The sequence below is a fragment of the Monodon monoceros genome, unplaced genomic scaffold (assembly GCF_005190385.1).
Source record: "Monodon monoceros isolate NGI ecotype Baffin Bay Population unplaced genomic scaffold, NGI_Narwhal_1 Super_Scaffold_13, whole genome shotgun sequence".
Lineage (NCBI taxonomy): Eukaryota > Metazoa > Chordata > Mammalia > Artiodactyla > Monodontidae > Monodon > Monodon monoceros.
Window position 1 is genome coordinate 25,412,701 of NW_021703769.1, and position 22,695 is coordinate 25,435,395.

Genomic DNA, 22,695 nt, shown 5'->3' on the forward strand with positions numbered 1-22,695 from the left:
TGGAATCCGAGAGGCCTCAGTCCTCCAGGCGACTGCCATCCCCCCGCGGGAGTGGGGAGCAGGGCTGACCATGGATGAGATTGTTTGTCAATAGGGGCAATGGCTGGGTCCTTTCTCAGGGTGGGGGCAGGTGAGAAGAGGGTTGGAGGGCTGGAGAGGGGACTGTTGAAGGGCTGAAGGGACTTGGAGGCGGGGACAATGTCAGGACGAGCCTTTCCAGGGCTGGTTCTGGCTTCTTTTGGGGCTGCGGCAGCATCTCTGCCTCTGTCACTCAGGTGCTCAGCACCAGAAGGTCCTTGGAGGGCAGAACAGAGAACCCAGTTAGTGGGTGGGGTGGCTTCTGGCTGCAGCCTCCACAGACAGTCACCTGCCTATGGATCGAGCTAGTCGCATTTCTTGGCAGCAGTAACTCTGAACAGAGGAGACAGCTGGGGTCAAAGGGGCCTGAGAATCACCCTGGCCACGTCATAAGCTTGCTGTGTACAGGGGATCCTGGGCAAGACCCCCCCCCCCGCTCCTCATTTCCTTCTTTTCCAAAATAAGAGAAGCAGGCCTGAGCCCCTTCCACACTCTTCCAAAATCCAGTTTTCGTAATTAAAACACAATAATAAATAATAAAAGTAATAGACCTAATCCATAGAACAAATGAATACCCATGCGTCCATACTGATATAAATCATTGAGTAAATAAATAAATGGGGGAGAAGGGACGGCTTTTCTTTACAGCAGAACTCCATTAATAAGTGTAAAAGGAATTACGGAAATAGAAAATCACGATCGGGCAAACAGCACGGTAATAATTGTTGTCAGCAAGAACCATTAAGGAATGTCCAAATCAGTGGGAAAAGTATAGTGAGAAACAGGATATTTGTGTAGTGTCAAAGAAGTTTAAGTCCCATGAGATATTTATTAGTCGCAAAGGGAAAACAGTAACTTAGTGGAGAAACCTAGCAGGAACCACCTTAACCACAAGATCAAAGTGAACATCTCCGGGAATGAGACGCTGACGTCGTGTGCCCCGACACAGTGCACAGCATCATTTGGTGGAGTTCTTGCCCAAAATACATAACCTCAATCTAATCATGAGAAAACATCGGTCAAATCCAAATCGAGAGACATCCCACAGAACTGGCCCGACTCATCAGAAATGTGAAGGCCATAAAACACAAGGAAAATTGAGGAACTGTCACAGATTGGAGGACACTAAGGAGGCTCACGTGACTGAAGGCAAAGTGGGACCCTGGACCCTGAACCAGACAAAGGACATTAGTGGGAAACCTGGTGGGTGAGGCCTGTAGATTAGTTAATAGCTTTGTATCAATGTTAATTTCCTGATTTTGATCATGGTACTCAGGTTACAGCAGATGCTAACATTAGAGGAAGCTGGGTGAAGAGTGCTCTGGAACTCTCTGTACTATTTTTGCAATTTTTCTGTAAGTCTAAAGTTATTTCAAAATAAAAAGTTAAAATAAATGGCTAGACCCATATAATACTTACAATAAGAAGAAGAATAGCTACCATTTACAGAGGGCCTTCAAGATCCTCTGAGTCTTTCGTTTTTCTGAGTGTTTCTTAGAAGCAGTTGTTCTTCACCTTTCAGACTCAACACCCGTTTTACATTTTATTATAGGTCTCCATATTATTTCCTTTATTATTCTGAAACAAAATTCATAGACTATACAGTCTACTTACACATTAAAAAAAAAAAACTAGTATAAATTCACTCACCGGAACGTAAAGAAGAAATAAGAGGTAAGTAATTTATAATAAAATAATATGTATTTTGATGTGAAATATTGAAACATGATTATTCAGGAGAGAAAGACTCATCCCCACTAATTTCAAAAATCCCCTCAGGTTGGGAGGTGGGTTGCAGTACAGCCCTGGCTGAGAACCACTGGTTTGAGCTGCCTCTATTATTTCAGTGCAAATCCTACCTCTCACCAGCTGAGTGACCTTGGGCAAATGGCCTACCCTCTCTGATACTCAGGACCTTCACCTATGATGTTAGGGCAAACATCAGCCAGAGCCCTGGTAAGGCCCAAATGCATACAAAACAGGGCAGGGGGCACTGCACATGCTCAGTAAATGGTAGAAATGATGATGGTGGGGCTGCTGCTGCTGATAAATTTGTGTCAATCCTGTTCATATTTCCTAACCTATTTTTCAAAGTGAATGATAACAGTTAACACTAAAATGCTGTATCTCATTTAATCTGTCACCATAAATTCCATGAGGTGGGTAGTGTTGTTCCCCATTTTCAGATGAGGAAACTGAGGCTCAGAGAGATGCTGAGGTCGTGCAGGAGCTCAAGAGAAGGGAACAGGACCGGCACCCGAGGACTGTCCCACAGCCTGCATCTGACCGCTGCCCACACTGCCCATCCAAGGTCTCTGCCACTTCCCTTGACTGCTCCTCTAAGGTGGTGCGGGGCTGCCCCTGGGCCAAGGCCCAAGCCTGGCATGAGTGTAAGGAGCTGGGCTCTCTGCACACAGGTGGTGGCTATGCAAATAGGTCAATTTTTGGAAAGGAAAGGAAATTGTCAATCTGGGGCAAAGGCCCATTCACTCCGCTTCTGGGAATATGTTCTAAGGAAGTACATCCCGAGGCCAGAAACAGTTCTGTCCACCAGGATTTACACTGGAGCCTTCTTTATTACAATGATGATGCTGATAACGATGGACACTTCTAGAATGCTTACTATGTGCCAGGGGCTGTATAAGGCACCTATATGCAGAATCTCCTTTTGACCTAAATGCAGTCCTATAGGTAGGTACTATGATTAGCCCCTTTCTATAGAGGAGAAAACTGAGGCCCAGGGTTACTCAGCTGGAAACTGACAGAGTCAGGATTTGAACCCAGGCCATTGGGCACCAGCACCCTTATTCTTTAACTCCAATCCTCTACTGACGGACCCCCTGATCAAGTAATGTTTAAAAATAAGACTCCAGAAAGATTGGAATGAAAAACAGCAAAATGTTCTAAGTGGTAATTTCTGGGTTGCAAATACATCAAGGAGGATAAACACGTGTTTGATTAATCTTTTCTGTATTTTCCAAATTTCAGATACTGAGCACTTGTGTTTTTTGTAGTGGTAGTAGACCCCCTTCATGGCACCAGCCATGATTATAATTAGCGACTATTTCAGGAATATTTACCCAAAGGCCCATCTCCCCACTGGTTGGGGAAGCTTTGCAAGGGCCAGGATTGTGCATGTTTTTGTTCACTGCTGTATCCCCAGCCCTTTGGGAGTTGTCTGGCACACAGTAGGTGCTCAATAAAAGTTTTTCTGATGAACTATGTCACACTTCTACTTTGGGCAAGCCCCTTACTGCTCTGAGCCTCAGTATTCCCATCTGTGAGATGGGGGCAATGACATCTGTCTTGAGGACTAAATGAGATCATGGATGTGAGAAGCTTCATTTAAGGCTCTTTGGCAGCTTTGTTTCTTGTTCGCTCAGCCCCATTCTTTGAAGGAAGAGCCCCCTGTTACCCCGCCCTTCCCTTCCCTTCTCTTTCTCCTCCCAATTCCTAGGTGTGGAAAGCAGAACAGAGCTCTATCTCCCCTTACCTCCAGGATGTCGATGTCTGCATTGCTGAAGTCAATGTTGAGGATTTTGGGGAGAGGGATGCCAGAGCCCAGCACGGCTGCAGGGAAAAAAAGAATGATCGGGCATAGTCAGCATGGCGGCAGCCTTTCAGAAGCCACCAGTGTTTTCAAGAAGATTAACCATGTCTTTCATGCCTCTGGGCCTTTGTCCTTGCAGGTCCTCGTGCCAGGAGCGCATTGCCTGCCTGGTGAGTTCTGAGCCTTCTCTGAGACTCTGTTTGGATGTCACCTCTGTGACCCTTCCTCCACCCTAGACCAAGCAACTCTGGGCCCCTGCCACTCTTCCCGAACAACTCCATTCCAGAAATCACAAAATATTAATCCCCTGTCTCCACATCTGTCACCTCCACCAGATTGTGAGTTTCTTCAGGCAAGGACTGTGTCCCCAGCATCACCCAGCCCTGGGGCGGGCACAGAGGAGGAGACAGATATTTGCTGAATGAAGGTGTGGAAGGATGCACATGGGATCCCAACAAGTGACCGCCATGGGATGTACTGTTTGGTTTAGATCATCAGAGCCTAAGCTGACCCACTGATTAACATTCCAAGAAGGAAGGAAGAAAGGAAATGAGGAAGGGAGCAGGAAAGGGCAGGTGGGGGAAATAGGATGGAGTGAGGTTGAACAGACTTCCTGACTCCAGCAGAATTTTTCAGAGAGCTCAGAACATTGTGAATCTACCCCAGAGGAACCTATTCAGTATTTCCCAAACTTGCCTGACCACGGAACCCTTTTTGCAGAGTATCTTGTGGGACTAGTTTTCTATGGAACCCTCTTTGGGAATCATGGATCTAACCCACTCTCTCACTTTTGAGAATGGTAAATCGCACTATAGCGAGATTGAGGGACTTGCTGCCAGGTTCACAGCGCCTCTGCCAGGACGAGTGTCTCCATCTCTTGGCTTCCAGGTCAGCCCAGCCCGGCCAGCTCCTGAGAGCATCCTCTCCTGCCAGGGAACGAGCATGCACCTGGTGACCAGCACTTCCCTGTGATTCAGATTCAGCCTCCTCTGGTGACAGTTCCCAGAATAAGGGTTTGTTTGACACCCAGAGCTCTCCAAAAGAACCCGGCTGGTACAGCTGACGCTGCCCCTCTTCATCCTCTCTTCCAGGAAGCGGAAGCGGGGAGAGAGAGGTTGGGGTGCAGTAGCATGAGGGTTGGGGACTGAGCTTACTGATGGGGAGGCTGTCCCAGCCTCCAGCAGCCCCAGAGTCCAACAAGGAGCCACAGAGTGGAGGCACCATGCTCAGTCTGTTCTACTTATAAATTTGGGTAAGAAAACTCTCTAACTGACAATGTGACTGCCTAGGGGGCAGATTCTGGGTTGGGAGGTTAGGGATCCTGGCAAGAGCAACTTTAGCTTTGTACTGATTGAACTTTTTACAATAATAATGTATGCACGTGGTCCCTATGAAAGGAAAAATAAATACACAATTAAAAATAGTCAGGAACACAACCACGTAAATATACTTAACTTAAAAATGGCTAAGAAGGTAAATTTTATGTCATGTGTATTTTACAACTAAAAAGATACACTTCAAAAAATAAATCTGGAAACATCTTGAACTGTATGCTAAAAAACAGAGAAAGAAGAGTTTAGAAGGAAATATACCCAGATGTTGGCATTAATTGTCCCTGGGAGGTGAGATTTTCTTTCCTAGACTCTTCTGGACTCTCTAAAATGTACACACATATAATTTTCATATATAATCAGAAGTTTACATAGATAATCAGAAACTCAGCCCAATAAGGGCGGAGGGAAGAATACAGCAAAAGCGGCAAATAAAGAAGTCGATGGACTCTTGGGGCAACATTTGCATTCAGAGGCTGAAATAAATAAGCTTAGAGTGAAGTTCTCAGAAATACTATTGAGGTGGAACAGCTGTGCATCAAATATGCCCAACAAACCAGTAGCCACCCGGTCCCCAAGTCACACGCCCCCAGGGAGGCCCGGGCACCTGCTCTCACCATTCATCGCGGGCATGAAGGCCAGGTCAAAAATCTTCCAGACCAGCACCTCCAAGAGGCCAACCTGCAGAGGAAGAACAAAAGGCAGTGGTTCGCTCAGATCCGAAGGGATACTTGAGGCCTCCCTGTGGGGGATGGGAAGCCGCAGAGCTGCCCCCGAGAGAACCTGGAAGGGGGCAGTCAGAGCCCCTGTGATTCCAGAACCCCCAAGCTGGTAGCCCCGAAGCACACCTGGTCAGCCAGCTCCCTGTACAGTTGGGAAGCAGAGGCCCAGAATGGGGCAAGTGCTGGGCCAAGGCTTATGGTGAGGCGGGGCCAAGGGAAGCCCAGCCAGCCTCACAGGGATGCTATTCCTAGGTCTCACTCTGGGGCCGGAGCTTGGTACTTACATCAAAATTGCCCACATTTGAGGTTCTGAGGTTGAGCCTGGTCCTGCAGATAAAGAAAACAGCTCATTAGAAGTAGCGATTGCCTGAGAATCATAAGGGGCTCACATTTCAATAAACTGCTGGAAGCCCCTCCACCAACATCCTCACAGAGACCCCTTTCAGTCTGGGGGAGGTAATAAGGACAAGTCTGGTCTCCACGTGGGGAGCACTAACTATGTACCAGACACGATGCCATACGCATAAGGCTCACACCACAGCTGTGTGTCCTTGGCAAAGCACCTAACTTCCCTGTGCCTCAGTTTCCTCCTCTGCAGAGTGGGTGGCTGCAACGACTAAATGAGATAATTCAAGTAAAGCCCTTAGAATCACACTCAGTACCCAGTGAGTGCCGTGCACGTGAGCATCGCTACTACCTCGTGTGATCCTTCAGGAACCCTGTGGAGGAGGAACCTGAGGCTCCCAGGGAACTGGCCAGGGCCACAGAGCTGGGGAGAGGGCGCCCCAGTCTCGCACTCGTCGCTGCTGTGTTGTCCTGAGCAGGGAGGCCCAAGGCCTGGGTTTGAGGTCTTTCTCTGCACCGTGAGGGCCTCAGTCTCGCTGCACCTGAATCTCACCTGCAAACCGACAGTCCCACCCAAGAGGCCAGACCAGACCCGCCCACAGGGCAGAGAGGCATTGGAGCCACTGGCGTCCAGAGCGAAAGAAACAAATGAGGCTTCTCAGGGGAGAAGACTCTGCTTTGGAATGTTGGATTCCTTCCCGACTTCCACTCCCATCCCTCCTTCTCCCTCGACCACTGCATCCACGACGCCCAAGCTCTTTCCTGCCCCTGGAAGTTTGCCTGCACTGCTCTCGCTGCCGGAAACCCCAGCTCTTCACCCGGCTGCCCCCTTCTCCCCATCCAGGCCTCAGTCTCAGATCTCCTTAGAAACTCCTGAATGGCTCTGATTAGCGTCATCTTATGAGTAGCTCTCACTGTTGGGCTTCATAAATATTTGTTGTAAGGTGAAAACCTTACAATGAACTAGGCACATGCTGAAAATGTTACATACTCTCTCATTTATCTTGAAGTGGGACTAATAATGGTCCTTGCTGCCATAGGCTGATGTCAAGAATTAATGAATGGGAATTCCCTGGCAGTCCAGTGGTTAGGATTCTGCGCTTCCACTGCTGGGGGCCTGCGTTCAGTCCCTGGTTGGGGAACTAAGATCCCACAAGCTGCATGGTGCGGCCAAAGAAAAGAATTAAATGAATACATTGAAGGCTTAGCTCAATGTCTGGCGCTTAGAAAGCATCTAATAAATAATAGTTCTTCTTATTATGAGCCCTATGAGGTAGAGACAAAGATGCCCATTTTCAGATGAGAAAACTGAGTTTCAGAGAGGCAAGGTCACTTGCCTTACATCACACAGCCAGTTGGTGGTCACATGAGGAACTGAACCCATACCACTGGCTCCACAGCCTGTGCTTGTAACCATTCGACACAGCTCCAGGTCAGACAGACCCGGGTTGGTTCACGGCCCCTCTCTGTTCTCATGCTGCAGCCTTGAGTAAGTAAATCCACCTCTCTGAGCCCTAGTTTTCTCCTCTTTAAAATGGGAGAATAACAGCCCTGACTCTGCAGGGCTAAACCAGATAAGACATTGAAATACCCAGTGCAGAGCTTAGCACATCGTCACCACCAGCAGCATCATTATTGTCCATGCTGTTGTCAGCAGTAGGTCCTTCTGTGAAGCTCACGGCTCCACCCACCCTACCCAGCTCATGCCAGTGATCTTGGCAATCACGGCCCTTTTTCCCCTGTGTGGCCCCTTGGATTTACCCTGGCAGCCATGCCCAGAGACCTCTAAGCCCTCCCTGGTCCCTCAGTGAATTGGCACCAGACACAAGAGCACCAAACAGGCCTTTCTGAGGAGCAGGAGACCAGGCAGCAAACCCCCTTACTTGTCCAGCTTGGTGTCAGTCATGAGCTTGTCATTCTCCACGGAAAACGTGGCCAAGAGTTCTGTGTCCTGGAGGAAAGGGAAGGTGAGTGGAACATCACTGCTGTTATATGCTGGTCGTTGCTTGCTGGGGGCTCACTGGGAGACCCCCAGTAATGCAAACCATATGATGGATTTTCCCCACCTCCGGAGGGAAGGAGTTGGGAATCACAAATTGTCTGCATTAACTGTTGTTCACAAGTAAGTCACGGCAAGGGCTGGGGAACATTCCTCAGCACGACAACTGTCACAGGAAGCCGACGACAGGCATGGGAGGCGTTTATCAACTTTCTCTGAGCTGTCTCAGAGGAGGTGGGGATGGCCTGCAGCCTAGAAGGCCTGCTTCAGATCAGCCATTGTAGATGGGATTGGGCATCATCACTGTCAATCATAACTGCCCCGCCCCCTCTGCCCCCACAAGGAGAGGGCATAAAAGGTCCAAACTCATCCACCTTTCCAAGCAGAAGCCTTGTTGTAAGAAGATCCCTCTTTGCTTCCCTGCTCTCCAGATCATCTGGCCCCCAAACTGGACTCGTAGTCACTGTGGTGGGGACCATGGGGATTTGTAGGTGTCTGCAGACTCCCCGAGACCATGTGACCACTCTGCCCCACTCACCACATCGATGAGGCAGATGTTGGTCTCAACATCATTGGGCTGGGAGACCATGACCATGGAGGTGGCAAACACCTTCACCAGCGCCTGGTCATTCTGCAGCATCACTGAAGGTGGGTTTGGCACCTGGATCCTGATGGTGAGGGAGCGGGACTCGGGGTACTGCTGGAACACCTGTGGACGGACACGGGGTGAGATGAGCAGGGCCCTCGGTGATAGGCAGGCTCAGGGGGTCGTCAGTCAACCTCTAAACACACAGCACAGAGTTCCACACTGGATACCTTCAGACCCAACAATATTGCTCGAGTCCTACAAACCACATGCAAAGCCTCCAACCACTGTGTGGTTTGGACAGGGGCTGCCTTCTGTGAGCCTCTCACACAGAGTTATCATGAGAATTCAATGTGATCATGCCAGCAAAGTTTTGAACTCAATGCCTGACCCTCAGAAATGTTCAAAACCTGGTCCTTAGAGAGATGGGGCAGGGGGGATGGGCACTGAGGCCAGTGCTGGGCATTCATGATTTCATTGATCCGTCACAACTCCATAGTGTAATTTTTTCTCCATGTTACAGATGAGAAAACTGAGACTCAGAGGGAAACATCAAGCGAATTATCCAAGGTCAACAGGGGAGTTGAGGTTCCAGGCCAGGTCTGTGTGACTCAGAAACCCAGGACCTCTCTCCCCTCTCACTGACTCTCTCGCCCCACCTGGAATGAGAAAGTCCACAATTCGGGGTGCCTCACCGTGAAATTCCCAGAGCAAGGCACAGCCTGCCCCACCCACCTGGATTTGCTGGGGTCTCCGGAGACCCACGGCGGGAGGGATCTGAGCCCGTTGGCTGCAAAATTGATTCCTCCAAAGCTAATTGGCTAAAGGGACAATTCATCAAATGACCAGCTTCCCATATTTGCTAAATAACTTATTTACCAAAAAATTTATTTTAAGGAACACTTTTCTTGAATATTTTAAATGAGCATAAGTATAGGGGAAAAACCACAAAGTTACTTTAAAAAGAAACTAATTTAAACATAAACTTTTATATTTGCAGTGCAGCAGTGTGGGTTCTGGTCCTAAGAAGACATTCATTTTCTTAAACACATTCAAGGTGAAACTCTTCTGGACAAGCTCTTGGTCTAACGGCAAATCTAGCAAATTCAGCCAATTGACCACTCAGTGGACTCACCTTTTGGCAAATCAGCTTCCAGCAAATCAATGATTTGGTGCATTGGCTTTTCACAAAAGGATTTTCAGGATACTTCCTCAAAGGGGCCTGGTGTCTCAACCACCTCCGCCCCAACATGCAGAATCTCCAAGAATTAGCAGCACTGCCTTCACAGGGACCCTGAAAGGTTACCTTGAACTCTCTCCCCGCAGCAGTAGGGGACCCAGGATGCCCTCATAGCTCTGGTCAGGCGTCTCCAGGTGACTCCAGGAGACATTCCTCTGTGTCTAGCCTGAGCCCCCCTGCTGCAGACCCAGCTCCACATGAAGCCCTGAGTCCCTGCTTTGGCCACATTGTGTGACCGCTCTGAGCCTATTTCCCCATCTGTAAACTAGCCCCGTGGATGGGAGGATGATTAAAACCAAATGAAACGGTGGATTCTTAAAAACTTTCATGAACCGTAAAGTACAGTGCACATAAGAAGGGGTCCAATAAACATAAGATCCAGTTGACTGAGGGGCGCACTTGCCTCCTGGAGAGGCCACTATTTATGGCGCTAGTCATGGTGCCCTGCCATTCGGCTTTCAACCACATGAGGGTGATAGTGACCATTTGTGGAATTTGATCTCCTTTCCTGCCTCCTTTGAATTCCACCCAGAACCAGATGGGACAGGTAGAAAGGAGATGAAAAATGTCTACAATGGCTGTAAAGTACCGCAATCCTTTGCATGTGTGTAACACTACATAAGAAGTTCTTTGGTGCCAGGTGCAGGGTAGCAGGCCTGGGACCAGAGCTGGGACAAGAACTGGGATGAGAAAGGCCTTTTTTTAAAAAAAGAAATTGTTATTATTAACAAGAACAATCGTAGATAACATTTATCAAACGCCTACTCTGGGCCTAGGTTCAAATCCCAGGTCTGCAGCCACGCTGTGAGGTGGGCTTTGTTGCTCTTGTTTTCCAGATGAGAAAACTGAGGCTCAGAGAGAAGTTACTTGCCTAAGGGAGTGTGGTTGGGATGTGCTGAGTTGGAATTCAAATTCATGTCTATCTGCTCCAAAGATCTGGCCCTTTCCTTCTAGGCCTCCATGCACCTACATGTGCCCCATGTCAGCATCTTTATGTGCCTTATCTCCTTCATCTCCTTTATCCTCCTGGATGAAACTGTGCAAAAGGTATTAGCATCCTTTTTTGACAGATGAGGAAATTTAGGCTCAGAGATGTTAAGACTCTTGCCCAAAGACACACAGCGAGGAAGTGACCAGGCGGGGATTAGACCTGGGCAGGCCAGTCCACTGCTAGAGCTCAGGTTCTTTCCATCTCAGCCCTCTGTGCCGCGCCCCTTCACAGGGGTCCAGCCTCCAAGCTTTTGTCACTGCACTCCCAGGGGGCAGGGGGGTAGAGCACCTTACCCTAGTACTGAGTGTCTTCCCTTCACACCCAGCTCCTGGGACAGCTAGAGGGAGCGTGAGGCTGAGACAAGGGTAGGCACCAGCCTTACGTACCTTGGGAATTAGGGCTCCCAGTGTAGATGTGGTGAGTGGAGGAAGCTCTTCAAACTGCAGGGAAAGAAGAAGGGTTATGTGAGTCCCTGTAGCTAAAGGGACAGACAGGAGTTGCTAACACACTGTGTTAAGCTCGTGCACCCTCTCAGACAACCAGTGGGGGCATCTCCTCCCCCTTAAAGACCTCTTGGGAGGCTCTGCCTGTCCAACAGTGGCCACCACGCAGACCACGGTAGCTGTTTTGTGGTTAAGTGGATGGGGGCAGCCACTGAAGCTTACCACAGAGAGGACTTTTCAGGGCAGGAGGCAAGACCTGAATCTTCTCCAAAAATGTGATTCTTTATTAAAACAAGGTGAGCACCAGCGTGTCCATGTGCAAAACCCAGGGTCCACTAAGTGCATGATTCTGTCATATCCCTGAATTACCTGTACTATTATTTACTTAATATCTTCTTTAAATGAGTTTACTTTTTAAAATATCAAATACTAAAAAATTGAAAGCCAGTACCATTTGACAGAAGGAGATGGCAGGTGTAAAACTAAATGCAATAAAAACAAAACAATGACATTACATTCTGCATGGATACCGTTGTCTTTAGGGGACTTTGGGTGTGAGTGCTATTCTCTCTCAATTAAAAGAGGACACCTTAAAGTTTAAGAGAGGGTTACATTATACTGACACCAAATGGAGACTTTTCTCTTGATAGAATCGAGGTTGACATAATGTATATGATTTTTTTTTTGAGAACATCTTGTTCTTATGAGATACACACTGAATTTTATGGAGTGACATGTCATGATGTCTCCAAACACTCAAGTTGTTCAACAGCAGATAGACGGATGGATGGATGGATGGATGAGTAGATAGGTGGGTGGGCAGATGGATGGATGGATGGAAATGAAGCAAATGTGGCAAGATATTAACTGGTGAATCTAGGTAAAGGATATTATGGCATTAATTGTACTATTTTGAAGCTTTTATGAAGGCTTGAATTTTTTTGAAAGAAAAGATTTGGAGAGAAAATGACTCTGGAACATACCTAAAGGTGGTATTTTATTCTTACGTATCATTTAGTTACATAGTATCAATGTTTACCAAGTAAAAGGATTCTAAATATTTATATTGAGATACAGATATATGGATTTAAACCACGCTTTTTTTTTTAAAAGGATGGGAATAAAGTAGAATTGGATAGGGAGCAACTTTTTGATGTTGTTTAGTGTCATGTCTGTGAATCACCTAAAACCCTCCCAGGCACCACACTTTGGTAAACACTGACATAATCGATACACATTCTGAACTGGAGATAAGTCAAACGGTGGACTGTCTACAGTTTTTGCTTTAAAGCCATTTCCCCAAGGCCCTGGGGACTAGAGAGGATCAACAGCGGGCTGTTTGCTGCCCAGCCCACCTCACCCCGGGGGCCGTGACTCACCATGCCGTCGGTGATGTCAATATCCAGCGCCCCTTGCTTCTGCAGGAGAGTCAGCACTGAGCCCAAGAAGTTGGCAGAAGTGGCCGGTTGGGAGTTGGTGTCGTCGCCCATGGGGGGCAATCCTGGCATCTTCTGCCTGGGAGACATGGCCGGCCGGCCACCCCCTGCCTGGGAGACATGACCGGCCGCCCCAGTGGATAGTCAATGAGCTCTCCTCCAACCTCCCCAACCAGAGTCTGGGGAAGCAGAGAGGAAAGGGGTCACAGCAGGGAGAGGTGCAGGGAGAAGAGTGGAGGAAGGGGGCTGAAGCCTGGGGGGAGGCCCTGCACCTGCGTCCAGGAAGCCTTCCTTGGTTAAACCCACTGAGTCTGAGTGACTTTTTCATTTATGGCCCTCACAAATTCAATTTGTGATGGAATAGCATCTCTTGCGGCTCCCGCTTCATGATCACTTATAATTAAGCCGTGGTACAGCGCCATATATTTGAAATATGCCATAGATTCTGCCCCACCCCACCCTCCCAGCCCTGCTCTAACAAGGTAGCAAGTTAATGCACCTGCACGATACACACTGGAGTATCTACTCTAAAGACCAGACTACTTTCCGTAGCCTACAAGGCATTGTGCGGTTTGCCCCATCTGGAGCCACTCTGCCCTTCACCCACCCTTCCGCAGGGCAGCCACCAGGGTCTTGTCCATCCCTGCCTCCACCTCAGCACCTCCACCATGGTGCTTCCCACCTGCTGTTCCCTCCCCCACACTCTTCTTTTGTTACATCCCGCTCATCTGGCTGGTCTCAGCTCAAGTGTCACGTCCTCCAGGAAGCCCTCTGTGACCTCCCTGGGTGAATCATACCCCCTGCTTTAGGCTCTGATAGTCTGGGACCCTCCTTCACAGAGCTCATGGTCTCTAATTGTTTGAGGGATTCTTGGATGGCCTATCCGCTCCAGTAGATGGCCGGCTCCATCAGTCAGAGATCTTGTCGTGCTCATCATTGCACCTCTAGCCCCAGCCCAGAGCCTGGCACACAGCAGGTAACTGATAAACGTCTCTTGAATAACTGTGTGTTCATGGATATACTCGGTGTGCACAGTTGTGCTGTGTCTGTGAGAGCACGGTGTGCGCTCTAGCTCTGCGTCTGATGGACAAAGCGGGGAGGCACTCAGGTTTGTGCAGCCCAGGTGAAGTACATCTGTGCGTGCCCCTGTGCAGTTATGGGCCAAATTCAGTAGTGCGCTTGAGCCAGCTCACACCAGCTCATGAGAGCCAATTCCAGGCACCTCTTCCCAACACCATGTTTAGGCCAGGGAGGGAGTACTTATACCATGGAAATCAGCAAACACTACAAATTAGGGACTTTAAAAAAAAAATCATGAAGAGTGGTTAATGTTTACCAGCACACGATTAGCCAGATTCACTCCTCCAGCAAACCCAAGCCCATAGCAGCAGCTCTCATAGCTAGAAGCCAGATTGCCTGGTTCAGAACCCAGGTTCACATTTACTAGCTGTGTGACCTTTGGCAAGTGGCTTAACCTCTCTGTGCCTCAGTTTCCTCAATAAGAGTGCCTACCTCATATGGTTAATCTACATAAAGCACTAGGAATGTGCCTGGCACACAGTAAGCACTCGGTAAGGGTTCGCTATGATTGTGTTTCCCAGCACGGCTCCTAGAAGGTCTTCATCTAAGCAGAAAAGGGTTCTGTTCAAATGCTGCTTCCCAGGCATTCAGCAGCAGCCCTGGGGGGCTCTCACTCTCACCTCTGCCTATGGGGAGAGGGCCACCTCCCCTGCCCGAGCCCAGGCACTCACATTGAGGTCCAGCTCCAGGAATTCCCCAGTCACGAGCGGGAGGCTGGAGAAGGTGTACTGGACGCTTCCCAATATTCCCAGAGGAATCAGAGCTGCAGGCAAAGGTGGGGGTCACAGGAAGGTCCCCCTCACCCACCCAGACACGCTCCTTGTGCCCTGAGTGGAGCGGGGCAGCAAGATTTCAGCTCCAGACACCATGGAAAGAGCAAGCATTCTATGTAAAAATCCCACCTCTGCCTCTTCCTTGCTGTGTGATCTCCATCAAGACACTGCACCTCTCTGAATCTCCATTTCCTCCTCCATAAAATAGGCTTAATAGAATTCCTTGGACTATATGGGGAGCCAATGAGATTCTGCATATTGATAAGCTTTGTAAGCTGTGAAGTGCTGTACACCAGGGAAAAAGTTTTAGGGCTACACAACGTGGCGCTTAATTGAATCTGGCATTTCCCTGACTGCCTGTGATGGACAGCCTGACCTTCTGGGCTCTTCTGGCCCTGTACGGCTGTAGAGACTGTGCACTGCATAACTGATGCTATCATTATGTTGTGGTCTATCTGGAAGGAGGTCCCTGGAATCATGGAGTGAACGACCTGAACAACCACGTGGGGCAGGCTTGCCTTCACGAATGTTCACTCAGAAATCCTGGATCAAGGGCTAGCACTGGAGCCTGAGTCTGAGGACCTGGACAGTCTCCACAGCGTCTGTCACTCTCTAATCTATTGCTATTCGCTCCAGTCTCTCTGGGGGCTGAAGCCAACTCCCCCATTTTCGAGATGAGGAAATCGGGAAGAGTCTCTCCAAGTCCACACGATGCCCGGGCAGAGCCAGGGCTCGAACTCAGCCAGTCCAGAGCTGTAGCGCCCTTGGGTCCAAGTGGGAACCTCCCCCCTCTGGGACTTGGGGAGATGTTTGGGGACAAGAGGAAAGGCCAGGCAGCCCCTCTCCCCTGGCGTCAGCCGCATAACACTCCACCCCACTGGGCCTTCCTCCCAGACGTTGCTGTGTCCCCAGGGCCTTCCGAGGACTGGTCCAGATCAGGCGCTAGTAGATGGTTGAATGAAGCAAAGCAGGAAGGGCTTACAGTCCACGAGACCCAGCTGGTCGTTGACAAGACCCAGACCCAGCACCACGTCCACGATGGGGCAGAGCTGTAGAGAGGGCATGGAGCTCTGGTGACAGTGCAGGGGGTGGAGGAAGGGGTGCACGAACAGTAACAATGACAATAGCTACTGTGTACTGACTGCCTCTCTGTGCACTATGCGGGGGCACTGTCTTCCCTGCAGCCCTATGGGGAAGGCTTTCTCATGATCCCCATTTTACAGATGGGAAAACTGAGACTCAGAGAGGTGATTCAAACCCAGAACTGTGTGAGTCTCAAGCTTCACCTCCTTATCCCTTCACTAATCTGTCCCTCCACATTCCTCAGGGCCCTTCCCAGACCCCCAAGGACACATCCCAGCCCCCTGGCTCCCTCCATCCCTCTGGGTCACCTGCAGGCCTCCGGGGATGGAGGCTGGACGACTGTGGTCCCTCGGTCTGAGGACTCCCAGTCCCAGATGGGTTCTTACCAAGTCCGGGAGGACATTGGCCAGGACTTGGTTTACTAAGTTGTCCACAAGGTTGGGAAGAAGCCTGAGGAGAGAGGAGTGGGGCGAGGAGAGGCTCACCAAGCTGTCCACACTCGGGGCCCCTGTCCCGGTGCTGTCTGAGCAGCAGAGCCCTTGAGTGCTGGAAAATTGTTCTGAAGGCTAGAAGGTCAGTGTATATTCACCCTAGACCTGGCTGGACAGGCTGCTCAAGCAAATGGCTTGGCTTTTCATTATTCATTCACTCATCTATTCATTCATTCATTCAAGAAACAAACAAACGCTCCTTGAGCTCTACTATGGGCCTAGCCTAGGCCGGCACATTCCTGTTTTTTAGCTGCAAATGGCATTCCCTCCTGCTCATCTGCCCCTCTAACGGGCTGTTTGCTGCAGCTTTGCATAATCTTCCCAAAGAGAAGATGAGGGTATTATTTTATCCAAGCACCTAGCACAGTATCTGGTGCATAGTAGGTGCTCAGTAAATGTTTGTGGAGGGGAGGGAAGGAGAAATACTGGTCCACCAGAGAAAATGAATTCTTGGTGCTGAAAAGATTGGGAAATATGGTCCATTCTACAGACAAGGAAACTAAGGCCCAGAGAATTGAGCCAGAGCAAGTTCTAAGTGCATCACCCAGCTCTAAACTAACTCTCCTAACCAGTGAGTGAAGAGAGGAAAGCGATTACTGATACATAGACAAAACACATAGATGGACGGACAGACAGACTTGTAATGCGTTTGTTTGTTTCTAATGTATTTGTTTCCCGAGGCCCTGTGGTGATGAGAAAATGAGGGAAACATGGCTATCCTAACACAAAAGTATCACTGACAGCCTGACCCCTTAGATCGGTCCCCCTTCGCCCTGCTGTGCCCCTTCCCCACCCCCAGGTTGTAGCTGATTGTCCAATGCTATGCAAAGCAAAGAATTTCTTCAGATAAAGTCCTAATTCCATCATTTCCCCCAAGGTTACTATGTGTTATGGTCTCCTTTTTAAGCGAATTCACCTTAAGGGATCTTGTCTTGGTTCTACTTCTCCTCGGATGATAAGGGCTGTGAGAATGCACATTCATGTTTATCCGTGTGTGTGTGCCCGTCCATGTGTGTTGGGGGGATAATCTGAAGTTAATCTATGTATATTCAGGGCACAGACTGCTTTCTCCTGGGAAGTTATCCAACAGACGCATTGGCCCGTGTGTGAAAAGATGTATGTAAAAGACTATTCATTATAACCTCATTTGTCAGAGCAGATTGGACAAATTGCAATGTTCAATGCCAGGGGACAGGGCAAATCAATGATGGTTCATCAAGACAGTGGAATATTACACAGCTGTAAAAAGGTAAACAAAAGGAAACCATGTTCTGTACAGAAAATTCTCCCCATAGATAAATGGTGAGAGAAAAGTGCAAAACAGTGTTTACAGTATGTGCTCATTTGTATTAAAATGAGGGCGGGGAATGAGAATTTACACTCATGTTTGCTTCACTTGTTCAAAGAAATTGGATGGAGAATCAAGAAACAAATAACCATGGTGAGGTCAATGGGAAGGGGGCAGATGGGAGACAGGGAGGGAGGGGGCTGTGCCTTTTATCATTTTATATTTTGAACCACGTACTACCAGGTATATTTCCTCGTGAAAACGTGAATTAAAAATCTGTGAGGTTTTTTTGTTTCCCTCCCCCTCCTCTTCTCACCAGAACACCCCTGGGGCTGATTTTCTCTGCCTCCACCTACCCTGGAGCAGAAACAAAGACTCAGAGAAGTCCACATGAATCGGAAATGTGGGGCTCAAGTTACACAATGATTTTCTCTGATCCCACAGTCTAGATAAGATGAGGGCTGGGGGGATTGGGCCAAGAAATTGATAAGACAGGAGGGGAAGAAGTAGGGGGCCTCAAAGAGAGAAGCAGAACAAGCATCTCCCAGGATGAGGGCTGGGGAGTGAAGAGAAAGGGACTCAGCTCTGAGCTGCCCTGATGTGCCCTCATCTAAGACCATCACCTGGGGGCAGCATACCGGTCAATATACAGACACTTGAAACCACTCTGCACAGAAGGTGCTGACTTGGCCACTTTGTGGGGAGTGTGTAATAGAAAATACTCACCACCTGACCAAGGTCACATTGAACAGAATCAATTGGGAAATTTCCCTGTGAGTTGGAGTACAATGGATGCAAAACCTCTGTTAGACATAGTCATAAACTCTTAAAATGTGCCAGATTCTTCACTAAGTTTTTTACATTCATTATCTTAATTCCAAAGGAGAAAAGAATCACCCCCATTTCACAGATAAAGAAAGTGGAGCTCAGAGAGGGCAACGGAGTTGCCCAAAAGTCACACAGCAAGCGATAATGAAGCTGAAGAGGTTTGAACCCCAGGCTGCTTCCAGAACCTCTGCTCTTAAATATGGTTTGCCAAAGACAGACCACTCCAGCGTCTGCCAAGGCACTCCACAGCCCGCTGGTACTCACCCTCGCAGCAGCTTGACTTTGATACCCCCCAGGAGGGTGTCACATTGTTCCATGACCAGCCATGGGTAACCCGTGCGGTCCATGGTCAGCTGGACCTGGCTGTGATGTTCACCTCCACTGCGATGTCCAAGAAGCCAATAAGACTGGAGGAGACCATGGGGCCGGAGAGACAATGAGTCAACTCCCAACCACCACCTCACACCCCAGCTTTTGCTCTGGCTGGCCCCGCCATCTACTATGCTGCTGGCTCACGTCTAAGGGATCCCAAACCAGAAGGCTTCCCTGTCCCTCAAGTCATCTGTGAACAATTCTATCTCCCCTTAGCCTATGAGAGCTCCAAAGACTAGGAACAGAGGTTCATAAATGAACTCTACGTGTGAATTCTGGTTTCCAAGGTGACCACCCAATCATCCAGCTTTATAGGCATGACCTCATCCCATGGGGATAAATCGATGCAAAAGTCCACTGTCTGAGGCTCTCTAACGAACACCACCTACGTGGCAGGCACTGTTCAGTGAGGCCTTTGCTTGCTGTCCCTCGCTGTGGCTGCAGCCACCTGGAAAAGGATATGTCTCATCATGCCCATAGCAGGTGAAGACACTACAGCTCAGTGAAATTAGGGGGACTGGCTTGAGGTCACAGATTAAAAGAGAGAGTCAGGATTCGAACCCAGGCACTCCCCAGACTCCAGCCTTGTAGATCTTAACCACTACACAGACTGCCTTTACTGCTCGTCACTCAGGAGATGACCTGAGCCCAAAGATATAAGCCATGCGTGTGCTGGTGACACCTCAGGTCTTTTAGTCCCCACATTATGGACAAAGATGGGAGATGACCTGCCCAAGATCTCCCAGCTAGGATGTAGCAGGGCAGGGACCCCCTCCGGGACCAAGGGCACACACCTTTTCCCGTTGATGGCCACGTGGGTGTACAAGCTCAGGTAGACGCCCACACCCGGCAGGAGCCGCACAGACACCCGAGGGAGAGTCAGCTCCACGATGCGCAGCCTGAACAGGACCGAGAGCGGTGAGAGGGCGGCCAGCCCCACTGCCTGCCACGCTGCTCACCCGGGACCGCCTTCCCTACACCCTCCTCCTCTGCGCCCCATTCATTCCTCCAGACTCCAGAAAGACCTGTGGTTTGTGGATAGAACTTGGAAAACACAGAGAAGTTAGAGGCAAAGAAAACACAACCCATACTCCCACCGCCTGGAGACCCACTGTTTATATTTCCATGTATTTCCTTTGAATTTTTTTTCATGTAAAGATGCTATTCCTTCTGCCTGTCCCTGCTCCTCCTTGCCTACTTCCCTCCTACACATTCTTTAGATTTCAGCTCCAGGTCCTCTTCCTCCAGGAAGCCTCCCCTGATCTCTCCACTATATACATCCTCACTTCTCCATGAACTTCTTAGCACTGTTGTAATTGTATGATTGTTTCTAGGCTTCTTTATTGATGCCATATACCCCACCAAGCTGCAAGCTCTGTGAGGACATGAGATGTGTCTTGTCTTGGCTCACCATGAGGTTGTGTCCCTAGTACCAATATAGTGCCCCACACATAGTAGGCACTCTAAATATTGGTTGAATTAAATAGTGAATGTGAGGAGGAAGCTGGGTATACTTGAAATTATAATATGTACGTATGAGCCTTGGGTTTTTTACACCTAGGCTATATTACTATGACGATTCTACAGATGAGGGAACTGAGACTCAGAGAGAGGAAAAGAATGGCCCAGAGTCACACACTAATATAAAAGGTTGAACTGGGACTCAAACTCAGGGCTGTCTAACGACAAGACCCCAAATCATACAACTTGGGACTTGAGATGTCCAGTCCTGAGGCCAAGCCCTAAAGTGTACAGGGCACTGAAGACCATCCCTTTTCCAACTCCAGGCCTCTGGGGGTGATCATTCCTGTTTGGAGGTTCATCAGGGAGCCTAATAGGGAGAGCCTGGCCCCTCCTTACCCTGTGACGCCCTGCACGGTGCTGAGGATGCCCCCTCCTCCGAGAAGTCCTCCATCACCAAGGAGACCAACTCCACCGAGCAGGCCACCTTGGCCTGCTAGGATGCCGTCGGCTGCCAGTATGCCTCCAGTGCCCAGCAAACCACCTGGGCCCAGCGCCCCAGTGGCTACACCAGGTGGGATCTCTCCAGGCTGCAGCTCTTGCCGGTGAAGTCTGCCCACGGTCGCCGCCACTTCCGCTGACCTGTACCGCCTGTGGCCCCTCTGGCTGCCATATGCATTCTCAGCGTTGCGGTAGTTGCCCTTCCGGAGGCGTCTGATGCTTACATCAGATTCAAGCATCTCACCGTAACGGTATTTGCCCCTCAGCTGAGCGGTGTTGTCATTGGCCTCAATGTGACCGCACTTGTAATTACTACCAAGCTGGTTGCCATTGGTATACTCTGGGGCTGGTTCTTGGATGTGAAACTCATTGTAGGGAATACCACCGACACCTCGGGGGAATTCAGCGCCTCTGTAGTCATCGTAATGGTGTCGGCCACCGCCCAAAAGACCACCACCATCACCCAAGAGACCACCACTGTCACCCAGCAAACCCCCACCACCGTGGCCTCCACCACCCAGCAGCCCCCCACCACTGCTACTCCCTCCACCCAAAAGCCCCCCACCATTACCGCCCAGGAGGCCTCCATCACTGCTGCTACTGCCACCCAGTAAGATTCCGCCAACTCCACCCAACAGGTCACCACCCTGGCCACCTCCACCTCCACCAATCAAGCCCCACAGGAGAGGCCCACCACCATCACAACCAGCTTTACCCATGGGCACCTCGCTCAGGGCTGAGCAGAGAGCATCACTTTGCTGCAAGGTGCCCGAGATGGCTGCAGAGAAGCAAAGGTCTCAGTTAGGAGCTCTTCCCCCTCCAGCCCCCAGGCACTGCCTCCCAGCGTTGCTCGGCTCTCTGGGCCCCACTTTTCCCACTGGTAAAATGCTGAGGTCGAATGGAAAGACTCCTCCAGACCAACCCAGCCCTGACACCCCCGGGAACTCGTTAGCTGCTGGCTTTGACCTCTCACACTTTAACTGGATTTCGACAGCATTCAGCCAAACCTGGATAGATTTTCTTCATGATCCTCCCTTCCAGTGCTCCGCACTTTATAGCTTAAAAAAACCTACTTCCTTGTGCATTATTCAATCTGATTCCTGGGAAATAGTCAAGACCAGAATTATTGTCCGCATTTGATGGATAAAGAAATTGAGGCCTGTGACACTTAGGAAATGACCTCATTTTTTTATTCTTATGATAGCCTTGGATAGGAATTAGGGCAGGGAATGTGTCCTCATTTGCCAGATGACAAAAGTGAGGCCCCAAGAATTGAAGGCAGAATCAATAACAGCTCCCACTTTTGGGGGCTTTCTATGAACCAGGAACTGTGCAGAGTTTTCCAAAGTTCACCTCATTTAATTCTTGAATCAATTCTTTGAGAAGGGGACCATAATTACACCTTCTTTGCAGATGAGAAAACTGAGGCTCAGAGAACTCAAGTCATGGGCTTAAGGTCACACAGTCAGTATCTGAACCCCAGGAAGGCTGACTCTAGGACCCAAGCTCTTAATCACTGCTTTCTACTGCCTCAAGCATAAAGTCCCCAACATGGTGTCTGGCACATAGCAGGTGCTCAGGAGATGGGAGCCAAAAGAAAAAGAGGAAACTAAGCCCCAGAGAAAAGCCACCCATCCATCTGATGTAGAATCTGCCAGTAAGGAAGAGAGTCCTTGGGAACTTCAGAGTTGGCTGGACTTCCCTACCTGCCCCCCGCCACTCCCCACCCACTGCAGGGCTGGACTCACCATTGCTCAGCACGTCTTTGGTAACCCTGAGGACAGTGTTTGCCTCTTGGCGGATGCCACACACAGCCACCATGGACAGAGTAGCCACACACCATGCTGTCCACATGCTGGCACTGCTTCTCTGCTAAGGAGACAGTGGGTAAGTCATATGGCCATAGCTGGGTGTCACCGCACTGGCCAGCAGGTGGAGTTAGCACCATCCCCCACCACCCCAACCCACCGAGTCACATCAAGACCCTGAGGCCCAGAGACAGGGTAAACGACCCCAGGTCATAGAATGGGGCAGGTCCAGAGATCCTGATACCACCTTCTGAGTTTTTCAAATTGCAATGAATCTGGAGGCCCAAAG

The 22,695-nt window shown here is 49.5% G+C and overlaps 1 protein-coding gene across 1 annotated transcript; it reads right to left on the bottom strand.

Moving 5' to 3' along the window:
* Positions 1-271: 271 nt before the first annotated feature.
* BPIFB4 (BPI fold containing family B member 4) lies at positions 272-22,452 on the bottom strand. The gene is given in 18 exon segments (XM_029221651.1): positions 272-295; positions 3,572-3,648; positions 5,577-5,640; positions 5,966-6,008; positions 7,910-7,977; positions 8,564-8,734; positions 11,229-11,282; positions 12,665-12,793; positions 12,826-12,900; positions 14,473-14,564; positions 15,557-15,623; positions 16,044-16,107; positions 18,529-18,625; positions 18,628-18,671; positions 19,431-19,535; positions 20,497-20,989; positions 21,314-21,376; positions 22,347-22,452. Coding segments are annotated over 18 exon segments (1,836 nt in total).
* Between the last annotated feature and the right edge of the window lie 243 nt (positions 22,453-22,695).